Genomic DNA, 12,017 nt, shown 5'->3' with positions numbered 1-12,017 from the left:
ATCCACCACCAGTTTTAACTCTAGGTGAGTATTGCCTTTCTTAGCACCATTTCCATGTGCCTAAGAAGAGTTTCTGTATTTCTGCTTTGTAGCCAGTCCTTACTTCTACTTGCTATATATGTCATTTTTGCCTTGAAGCTTAGTCACGCATTCCCTGTTTGGGCAAGGAACTCTCCATCTGTCTGTTATTGGAAATAAAAGCTATTAAAAATACAACCGTGAGTAAATCCCTCAGGATAAATAGATTCTGGGTTTTTTTAGAAAGCTGTTTCAGATTTTCTAATTCACTTCTCTCTTCTGTTCCTTTTTATAGCATTGTAATTACTATTTGGCAATTGAAATTTAGACTGTCATTTTATTTTGATGTGGATGAATATACGTCAGGTCTAGGTGATTTGAGTAATAAAGCCTCAGCAAGAGGCTGTTTACACTTTTCAGGAGCAGACATGTATCTGTGGAACTGTTAACAAGATCTCTTCACTAAAAGAAACAGAAAAGTTTCCTAAACAAATCCAAACATAGATTTGCAATACAAGCTGGTGAAAATGCACGTGGTAGCAACTGTCACTGAAGTCAAAGGGAAAACTCCTGTCAAGTCCAGCAAGTGAAGTATTTATATTATATGCAAAGCTCAGAACTACTGCTATGTTATAAGGTCACTTAAAATACATTTACATCATTTAGTTTCTATGCTTGCTGAAACGACTGTCGTCTCCTATAAGAGTGATGAGAAGAATAATAAGCACTGTAGAGTTCTGCTGGAGCATCCCCATTTCTTGAGTAGTTATTTTACCCAGGAGAGAATAATTTTGTGAAATAGAGAAGAAAGAATAGATGTCATATAACTTGATGTAAGTTAATGTAGCCTTAGCAGAGCTCCCGTAACTTTCACAAATATCATTATCACAAGTTAAGAAGGCACTGCCTAAATATAACCATTACAGTGCAGAACTGCTTTAACAACCATTCATCCAAAGTGCCTACCTGTGTTTGAGCATAAAGATGGAAGGCCACATCAAATGGCATACCATGAGGTTTGTGATGGGGCTGACATAATTCAATATTTTCATTAGTAACCAGTATGATGGGGTAGAGAATATGTTTGTTCATTTTGCAGCAAGGGCCCATTGTAAGAGTTTTTGACTGTGATGAACGTTGGGATTAGCAGTGATAGGTTAAGGGATCAGAAAGGGATCTGAGAGTTCTACTACAGACAAGTTGAATATGAGTTGATGATAGAATATTGAATTGGAAAGCATGAAATGTGAAGTAATCCTTTTGCTTCACGTGACGCTGCTAAAAATTCAGCTGGAATATTTTCGACGCTTCACTTTTAGAAAGATGTGGGTAAGGAGTCGAGAGAAATTACAAGGAGTCCAGAGAAAAGCAATTAAAATTATCAGACATCTGGAAAACAAGACTTATGAGAAAAGATTGAAATAATTGTGTACATATGATTGAGGAAAGACATAATAGCAGTCTGCAAATACATTAGAGGCTGCTGTAAAGAAGACGGGATCTTCATGTTCCCTCAGGAAAGAATGAGAAATAATAGGATGAAAGCACAGCAAGGTTAGATTAGGCATTAAGGAAAAAAAAACTCTGTGAGTGGAGATACTGGAGCAGAAATTTGGTAAGGAGGTTGGAGAAGAACTCTGTCCCTAACATCTTTGAGAATAGGCTAAATAAGCATCTCAGAAGCATGTTTATGGTCAGTCTTGTCCTGGTAAGCTGGAAGATGGAACATTTCTTGTTGTTCCCTTTCTAAGCATATTCTTTATGACACTTTATGTGCTTGCTTGAGATGAATTGTATTGTGCAGTTTTTCACTGTTTCATTCTTTATGAAAGGAATACACTTGCTTGTGTTTTTTTCTGTGTCTTCAAATACATATGATTACTATGATTAGATATTTTCACTTGGCTTAGAGAAATAAGCACTCACGTCCATTTATTTTGTGCGAGTGTGTTCTTCAGTAAGCTTTTGGCTTTTGCTGCAGAGCAGAGGATGTCAGCATTCAAACACTCCCTAAAAGCCTTTCCTGTGTTACTGGATACATCTGAATTCCACGTAGTCATGCTGAATGCTATCAGTCACTCTCGACTCAGCCAAAATGGTTTTAAAGCAGTCAGGGAATATATGGGGGCGTCTGCTGATGAGCAGCTGATTTTTAAATCCCAAACAGTTCTGTATGGTTTCTCACGGACTCTGTCTCCTTTGTCCATGTGACAACTTGGACAACATCTGGTTTGATCTTATTGTATTACTGTGTGCGACTCGAACTTTTCCATAACTATGCTATTAGGAATTTTAGATTGGATCAGGGTACAGGTCATTTGGTTTTGGTTATCTCATATGCTTTTGATACTTAATATAAAAGTAAGTCAGTGTATCATTCTGAAATACTCTGTACCGTGAGACTCAGAGCAGTGAAAACTAAAACCATTGTTGACCTTACAAGCTTTGCTGATCTGTTTACATCTAGTGTTTCATAACAAATCCCGATGATCTTACTGGTCTTCTAGGAATGCAACATATTTCCAGCCTGCAATGAAGTCCCAGTACATGTTCCCATCACCCCAAATGAAGTTTATTTTTGCATGACGATCTCTTCAGTTGCTTGAGGTTTCCTTTCTTTCCTCCCTCTTATGACATATCATCCAAACATTCTTAATCTCCAGAGGAACTGCAAAACACATTCCCATGAAAATCTTAAATCTCTAAAAGCGGTACACAAGAAAAGAAGAATAAAACCACCATAAAACTAGCCTTGCTCCTCGCTGAATGACCTGAGTAAACTCTTTTGTCACAGTCATAGTAAAGTATAAGCCTTTAAGGTCCAGGTCTGCAATCAGATTCTGTCATAAACGGGGGTATTACCTTTTTGACTGATTTCTCTTTATAAAAGCAAAAGGCTCATTAATCTCATCTAGGGCTTTAGTGGGGGAAAAAAAAATGAGTGAACAAGCTATGATAAGGTAGCTTTAGTGATTTTGGAAGGCTTATTGACTGTACATCTTTGATCTATCTCAAGCCATGTCAGTTCTCTCAATGAGGCTTTTTTTTCTAGAAGTTACGATACCCAACATTACCATTTTATAGTAGAGGTCATTCAAGAGTGCTTCAATTCTGTATTTCTTTAGCACACCATAAAGAAAAAAAGGCTTTTGGTCTTCTACAAAGATATGGTAAAAGGCTTTTACTTGAAAATACTTTATCATACTGGTTTTGTTAAACTGATGCCAGTCATTTCATTAATTTGATGGAAACAAGTTGTAATAAATGCGGATTTTAGGCCACAGGGCTCTCATCCCATTGGCTTTAACACAGTGATTGGTCTTTGAATATCCTATGAATGTAAAGTATTATAGGGCTTAGCTTGAGGGTATATTTTGGGGTAAGAAGTTACATCTTTTCAATAACTTGATGTGAGCAAGCTATGCAATAGGTTTATGTCCAAATGAGTGATGTCTTTCATAGTTATTATTACCAGGCCTTTTGGATGAGTTGCATATCTTCTTGCCATCATGTAATATGATCTGAGCTGTGTGCCACAAAGTTGGCCATCAGTTAGAGATGTGCTGGTTTAAATGCAGAAACACAGCCTGTGAACCAGGGTAAGGTTCATTTACACACGTGTGTGTGCACGTGATAAATTAGAATGCTAATGTGACACCAGGACATGCAATTTTTTTTTTCTGTTGTAGGCTAAAACAGCCTCTATTGTTTGCTGATGAAAATTTTTCCAGGTATGATGGACAGTGACTTGACTTGGCTGTAATTTTGCTGGAGTAATTTTTAGACTATCCCCTTCTATGTTTTTATATTCCAAAGGAGTTTGGGAAAGCAGTAAGGAACATTTTGCATCTATATGCAGACATTCAGTCCTGTCAATTGGTTTTTCAGAATCCTTTATGTACTCCTCAGTGAGTAAGCATCTCCTCCCACTGAAACTTTGCTTTTTAATATTATCGTGATAAATGACTGTGGTGTTCCTTCTAGTGGGACTTGTCTCCTATACTAAGCTGGTTTTATGTGTTTTTATAATTTCAATGGCAAAGTGTTCCCTTTATGAGCAGTGGGCTTACCTAGACGCATGCAGGAATGGAACTGATTGCAGGGTGTTACCTTGCAGGAGAGGCTCTGCTTAAAATCATCTTGCAAGTAAAATTAATCTATAAATAATATAAATAATAAAATATCAGTTATGTGTTCCAATGGATCCTTTAGCAACAACAGTAGGAGAATTGACTAATGTTGTGGTCTTTGCATTATGTGGCAGTTGGCCGGCAGCCCAACCCAGCAATGTTAAACACCATATTTCTTCCAGTAAAGCAATTTCTGATTGCAGTATCTGCTTTCAGCTCAAGTAGCTTAATGTGGGAGACTTGGACTTGCTCGGAATGTTTTCCTCGTGTAATTGTGTCTCGATGCAGTTGGACATCGGAAATCGAATATGAATTTTGAATATAATACAGCATATGGGACCCTGACAGCAGTAGACTTGGAATATTTTAGCCCCAAAACATAAATGCAGAAAAGAAGCAGATTTGTTTTTTAAACATTCTCAAGATGCTAAAGTGCTTTCAAATCAAGATTATGTTGGACTTCTGTCCACAGATAAGTGAAAATGTTAATGTTGCTAATTTTCTGGCTCCATCTCTCTTTCTTATTGGCTTCAACAAATTGACTTCTGTAACCCTAGTTGCATCAACTTATTTAATAATTAATGTCTATTTTAAATACCACTGCTAAACAAAAGATAAGCTGAAAAATGAATGAATGATTGAAGGTTCTGGGAAAATCTTGCTCTCTGAAATCAGTAGCAGACACAGGTTTGTAATTCTCAGCAAACTAAAGCACAAAACTAGGGAATAAGTATGTAACAGACATACTGCAACATAACCATCACACTAGGAACTCCCATCTTGCATATTACAGAAAAATGCGGAAGGAAAGAATAAGAATGACTATTGTGGACCTTCATTGTTTTTAGTACCATCTGGCTGAAATTGAATAATATATTTTTAAAAAAAAACAAACAACTTAGTGGCCGGGGCTGCCTTGAGGTGAATGACACCCATAGGAGGCTGCTTTCAAAGTTAGCTTCAGTGTAACCCAGAAGGAATTTCCAGCCATAAGAAAGGGAAGGCCACCTGAACGTTTCTTGTGACTCAGGCTTCCAGCTGCAGCCTAGATTTGTCTCATTTATGTCTCATTTATGAATGAATCAGCAAATGAGGTGGGTTCAGACTCGGCCTACGTTTGAGGTTTTAGCAACAAAGAGAGACCCTCAAATTTGTTTCTGCATTCAGGCTTCCCAAGAATATTTAGTTTACTATTTTTTGAATTAAGGGTTAATGCGCTGTGTATATTTCATTGGCATATGGCCCTTTAATCTGTTTACATGCCTCTGTATACACAGTTGTGATGAGTAAATCACTGCAGTAGCTTTGTGCGTGCAAGGATGCAGTATGTCAGGCCTTTCTGAAACTCTCAAATGGTAGGATTGTTAGCAGAAGCCTGGCTAATCTGTTTTCTTCTGCCATAGCATGCCACAGCCACAAACTAAGAAAAAAAAAAAAAGGCAAGACATGCTGTCAGATTCTGTACCTCATTTACTCTAGGATCAATACAGAGTGACTGTACAGAAAACAAGACAATGTATTCAGATTTATTCTGTTGTAACTTGGGTCAGAAACATCCCTTCAGAATGTTGTATATTTAATGATAGCATCATATGTTGTATTTTGCTGTCGTTGTTGGATTGTGGAGTTGTAATTTTTCTCTTAAATTCACTTCTTGTCTAGTAGGGAGTTGATATTTATATCCCAGCCTCTTTGAGAACAACTTTCAAATATTTCAATACCAGGAGAGGACTTGTTTCCAGATTCACTTTCAGGCTGGAGTCAAGAAATTAAAACGATGAGAGTTTAAAAAGAAAAGAAAAGCAAAGAGTAACCAGAAGAAAACATGTAAGCTCCAAATTTGTTCAGTTGTTGGTTTTTGCAGTAGGAAGCTCTTGCTGTGAGACCTGTCTCTGCCCCAATTAGTCAGTGAGACCAGGCAGAGCAGTAGTGCTCTCCGCATCGAGGAAGGGAGAGGTGAAATAATGAGGAAGGTAATTGTGGAGAAACAAATGTGCATAATGAATTACAAATATTAACTGTCTTGCATGATTTGCTATTTTCGGTGAAATCTCTCTTGTAACGAAATTTCTCATGCTCTCTTTTTCAAGGGACCGAGCTCCCTTCATCTTCACATCAGAGATGGAGTATTTCATCACAGAAGGTGGAAAAAACCCACAGCGTTTTCAAGAGTTTGTGGACCTTTGTTGTCGAGCTTACAATATAGTCAGGAAACACAGCCAGTTACTGCTGAACCTGCTGGAGATGGTAAGAAGTTTGAGGATGAAACCCAAAATCGGTTTCGTTTGGTGTCCTCTTCCCTTTCACCACTTCTCTTCTGCCTCCAGTAGTGCTGTGATTTGAAGAGGCATCAGCTGCTCTGCTGGAAATGTTGGTGCTGGCACTTCCTGTGCAAAGAAACTATCCAATGTCAGTACTAATTTCTGAGAAAAGAAAAACCAAGCTGCTTGGATTTTTTTTTTTTTTTGCTTTTCTTTAGTGCATTCTTTGTTACAAAATAGCGGAAAGCTGCAAAAGAAACTGAGTACAAGTTTCAGTCAGGAATTTCACTCAGCCCTTTTTCTCTGGGTTTTCAAGGAATCATTTACTGATCCCATTCATGGTTACAGCAAGGGAAACTAAACATTTCACAGAGTGGGTGATATGACAGCACCTAGGAGCACTGCAACTAACAGTGATTCCACCAGAGTGGTTTTTTTGCACTTTTCCATGCCCCATTTTTAGAATGGCAAACACAAGAAAGAAAGAGCACTACCCACTTTAAAGATTTGAAAATCCTTTTGCAGAGGAATTTAAGACCTCTAGGAGTTTTTATCCCTTTAGAATTCCTACTGAGTCACGTGCTGTGGCAGATTCTCCTTTATGCCTTTATTGTGTGTGAAAGGTTAATGATTTTCCCCCTTTGCAAGTAGAACGAGAATATTAGATTAGCTAATATTTCCTAAGTTGCTTGGCTAAGATATTAGTCAAAAAACTTATGTCCAGGGCCCTGTGCAAAGCCTGGGTGACTGGTCCACACATGAAAAAATCTACACAGCCTTATAACGGAACCCCTGCTGAGATTGAGGTACAGCCAAGAAGTTGCTCTGCAAACCAACTTCTGCAATGGGGAGGGGAGAAATGGCAAGAATTCATTCATCTTGTCTCTGTCTGTCCCGTGGATTCTCGTGCAGTGGTACGTTTTGTCATTTGCCAATATGAAGCAGGAAGGATTGCCCCGGATCTCTTAGCCCTGCTTCTAAGTAGTCACAAAGGCCCAGCAAAACTGCGTTCCTGTCATAAAGCATAATTTTGCCCAAGTGTGTTGTAACCATATTGGCTGAAAGCAGCGCAGAGTGTGGTTGCAGAAGGTACTGTCTTAAGTTAAAGAGCCTCTGGAAAAATCAGGAGCACCCGTGCTCCCGCATCCCCAGCGGTAAGCTGGGCATTTCGGAACAGGTTGCCTAAAAAACACATGCTGCAAATACAGCTACATCTTCTGCCCACCTCCTTGTCCCCAGTGCAGTCCCTTTTCTGCAATCAGCAGAGATAATGATACTAGATTACTCTGGGATAATGGAGAGAGAGCATTAGGAAAACGTTCCCGGCAGGAGCTCTGAAATAACTAGCTGTCTCTGCCTGGATATAGCTCAGGTTTGTCTATATTCAGGACATGCTGCGTCTTCCTTTTGTTTCTGCTGATCTTTATGGAGAGGTAATAGCGCCGAGCTGAAAGGCAGCTTCCAGGTATGTTTTAACATTTGTCAATGGGCTGCAGTTCAGTCAATTGTGATGCATTTCATAATTGAAAAATAACTGGCAGCGCACTCACACCCCATCGATGAGCACTTGGCATCAAAAAGGAATTAAACAAACAAGACAAGCTTGGGAGCCCCTTGTTTTTGCCAGTGATGTTTGGAAGAGTGAGCGTGGTTCTGCACTTGGGATGGGATGTTGGTTGGAAAATGTTAAGTATCAACATTTTTTATTTACCTGGGTCATTTCTAAAAACACTAAATAGAACTGTGAAGAAGTCCTGCTTTGAATTCATTTCCATGTAAAATATCAGGTATTATCATGAAGGAGCAAGATAAACTAGGCACTGCTTTTGCATCAATGAAAGTCTAGGATTTCTCTCAATATCTGGAAATCCGCATCATTAATTTTTCCTTCCCCTTCCATATTCTGAATGGCTATTTATAAACCATAGTTAAAAAAACCAAACAGTAAGGCAATTTCTGAAAAGCACAGTACTTCACAGGAGGAGTAAACTGTGCTCTGGATGGTCAATAACTGTTCGTGGATTCAAGCAAACTCTGCATCATTAATTTTTCCTTCCCCTTCCATATTCTGAATGGCTATTTATAAACCATAGTTAAAAAAACCAAACAGTAAGGCAATTTCTGAAAAGCACAGTACTTCACAGGAGGAGTAAACTGTGCTCTGGATGGTCAATAACTGTTCGTGGATTCAAGCAAACTGTGATTACAAACAACAATTTGGGGGTTTTGGCCCAGTTTGGGACTTTATGCTTTTATTTTGTGGCAAGCAGCATGTTTTTAGAACTGTAGTGACATGTGCTACTGGGAGTAAGAAATAATCCATGAAGTTTCCATCACTTTCAAAAGCAGAAACATCTGTGGGAGACCCAAGAGTCTTCTGGCAGAGTTCAGCTGTGTAAATGCCTGTAGTTCATCAGCTTTGCTCTCATTAAAGAATTGATGTGAACTATTATAAAAGAAGGTGATCGTAGGACACAAAAACCTTTTGACTAGTATAAAAAAAATGCAAAATCCATTACTGTTATAAAGATTTTTCAGGTGGAAAATTATTAAAAGGGGCTTAGAGGTGACAACAGACAGCAAGTAATTGATCCACTTGCCTTGTTGTGACAAGAAACAGGTCAAGCTAAGAGTGTAAAACAGGAGACAGTACCTAGGCAGAGATCTAAGACTCAAGAATCCTGTGTCCCCACACAAGCCATTTCACACTTCTGCAGCTCAGAAACACCAGTTGGGAAAAGAAGATCAGAAAACACCCCCTGTTTTGGAGGTCTGATGCGTGGAAAGTGCATGCCAGGACTGTTCATTTTTTATGGGATGGTGGGCTGAGCGTCACACACCAGCTCTGAGCCCAAGCCCAAGGAGAGCGTGGGCAGCTCCAGCCAGTGAGTCAGAAGGGATAAAAAAGTGTGGTAGGTCAAGACTTACGTGTGGCCGAACGATGGGAGCAATGCAGGCACTTAAACTTAGGCATCTAGTGACATTTGAGTTGCCCTGGGTGACCTTAGTTGTTTTCTGAACATGTCTCTTCTAATTAGCATCCAGTATCCCCAGACACAGTGTTCAGAAGCCTCCTCCATCTGGGGACTGGAAATATGAGAGAGATGCTATATGGAGCAAGAGGGATGAAGCAGTATAATAAGCCTTTAGGACCCTATTGCAGCCAGCAAAGCACTGTGTACGTGCTGCCCATCTAAATAATTACTATTTTTTTGCTTCATCAAGTGGTTTTTTACCTTCTGAAATGCAGGCAACCTACAAAAATCCTATTTTTCACATACACTGCAGATCATTCAGATTATGTTCATATCTGGTGTTGTTCCCTTTTCTAATGCAGGGCAAGAAGCTTAATTTGCCTGTGCAACAACTGTGTTCCCTTTTCTAATGCAGGGCAAGAAGCTGAATTTGCCTGTGCAACAACTGGGGTTTTTTGTTGGGGTTTTTTTTTTAAAGGGGACAGAAGTTGTTATAATCTTTTATAAATGGGTTGAAGACATACAGATAAATAGCATTGTGTGTCTTTAAGTGCTGAGTGTTGTTATTGTCCCCCCTCTAAACTCACTTAAATTCATCTCATTGAGCTTTCTGCCTCTGTGCTCCTTGGTAGCCGGAGCTCTGTGAGACAGCAATCTAACCAAACAGTGGTGTAGATGGGGTCGTCATAATGCCAAAAAAGAAAATATACGAAATACTGAAACTTGACTTAAAAATATTGAGACGGTTTGAAGGAATAAAGAAAATACCCCCCATCTCTTTTCCCATTACTCTGTTCATCTCTGAACCAAACCTTAAAATAAAAGCAGTGCTTCCTTTCTTCTTTGCAGTTATCCACAAAACTCTGTGGGTCTCTCTGTCTGAGCTAGACATAAATATCAATGAAGAATGCACAGCAGTGACTGCAAATTCAGATACATTTCCTTCTGAGCAATGTGAAGGAGTGATTTTTTTTCTCCGTTACACGCAAAGCATCGCTCTCAACTTGCTGTGATTGTTGAGAAAAATCAGTAGGTTTCGAAGTTAAGTAAAAATTATTTTTGTTGTTGACATTTTAAAATGCCTGGAGAGAGCTGTATGGGCAATTGGATACACTCGGTTGTGTACCCTGCTTGTGTTATTTTGCAAGGGGAATGTTTGCATTATTTGTCTTCTGAACCTAATTTAGGCAACTAACTAGAACAGTTCCCCATCAATGGAGAATGATACCCTCTCCAGAGGGCAGTTCTCAGGTCCCAAATCAGGGCTCCTGCTATGAATTGACATCTAAAGGAACCTTTCTCCTCCATGGAGTGTAAAGGGAGTGAACCTACAATCCCTTTGCAGGAGGAGTCCAGAGCAGAGATGGTGGAATCAGGAGTTACAAATGAGAAGGTGATGTTGCGCTAAATTGGATTAGGACTAAGATAACACTGTGAACATAACAGAAATGTGGTTGTTCAGGTGACAGAATTTAGTCACCTTCCCTTTATCACCATTAGAAGGCTACGAAGGAAGTTTAGCAATGCACACATTGAGATTATGATACCTGAAGAGAAAATAAATAACTAAAATGGATCGTTCATTTTGAACCCGTGCCCCTTTCTGGTACCTCAGTGTGAGGGTTTTCGATGCAATATATTCACTTTAGTATTTCAGGCATTGCTGTAGCCTCAGAACCACCTTTCTTTTCTCTGTTAGCCCCATTTCATTTAAATTTCTTTTCAGCAGAACAGGGGACTAATGATATTTCTTTGCTTTAAGATGCTGTATGCAGGATTGCCCGAGCTGAACAGCATTCAGGATCTGAAGTATGTGTATGACAACCTCCGTCCTCAGGACTCGGAGCTCCAGGCTACAAGCTACTTTACAAGGTAAAACCAGAATATAATCCAGAAAATTTATCTCCTTCAGGCATGGAGCAAAGCTGTCAAATTAAAAGCAAACAACAACAACAAAAAAGCACATTTTTTTTTCTGTTATGTTAAGAGGTTGTAATCAGTGAAATTACACAAAAAGGTAATTGGTCTTCACATGCTTCCTTTAAAAAAGCCCATTCCTTGTGCATGTTATAACCAGTCTCCTTGAATTTCTGGAAGAAACAGTTGTGCATTTCTGGTACACTTGTAAGAAGATGTTTATTCAGTACCTAGAGATCTCTTTGGCTTTCGTGGTGAAACCATCCTAGTTTATAATCTAGTCAGCTTTCCTCTCTGCTTTTAAATGCAGCAGCCACATGCAACAGGATTTGGATTGCATAAAAAGGTTCAACTTGTTAATGGACTGAGTGAGGACCTGGAATTTCTGCATGCTATTTCCTTTTCTGTTCTTCTTTTGACCTTCTGTGTTGATTCAGGCAAGTTACTTTCCCCCTGTCAGAAATAGTCTCTCCATTTGCGATATGGTACTAATTCTGTCTTTTCAGCATCTAAGAGATCTATCACAGAAGAGCATTGTGTGTAAATATAGGTATGTTTAAAGCTTGGTTTGTGTTAGGATAATGAAACCTTTCACTTGTTTGCAATAATAACTGGGGATTATTGATGAGGAGCTGCAAATGACGTGTACAAAATCAGTTTGAAAGCTCTTAGTCCTAATCTTTCAGGTCAGACCTAAATTATATTCCATATAATTC

At 39.0% G+C, this 12,017-nt stretch overlaps 1 protein-coding gene across 1 annotated transcript in view; it reads left to right on the top strand.

Moving 5' to 3' along the window:
* PIK3C2G (phosphatidylinositol-4-phosphate 3-kinase catalytic subunit type 2 gamma) overlaps window positions 1–12,017 on the top strand; it is a 240,142-nt gene that overhangs the window by 170,415 nt on the left and 57,710 nt on the right. Inside the window, exons 26-27 of the mRNA XM_014937275.1 lie at window positions 6,239–6,395; window positions 11,147–11,256. Of these exons, the coding sequence (XP_014792761.1) occupies window positions 6,239–6,395; window positions 11,147–11,256 (267 nt within the window). The remainder of the gene's footprint in view (window positions 1–6,238; window positions 6,396–11,146; window positions 11,257–12,017) is intronic.

This window comes from Calidris pugnax, unplaced genomic scaffold, assembly GCF_001431845.1.
Source record: "Calidris pugnax isolate Ruff unplaced genomic scaffold, ASM143184v1 scaffold1, whole genome shotgun sequence".
Classification (NCBI taxonomy): domain Eukaryota; kingdom Metazoa; phylum Chordata; class Aves; order Charadriiformes; family Scolopacidae; genus Calidris; species Calidris pugnax.
Note: the sequence above shows the minus strand (reverse complement) of the source record. Positions and strands in the feature narration are given on the sequence as shown.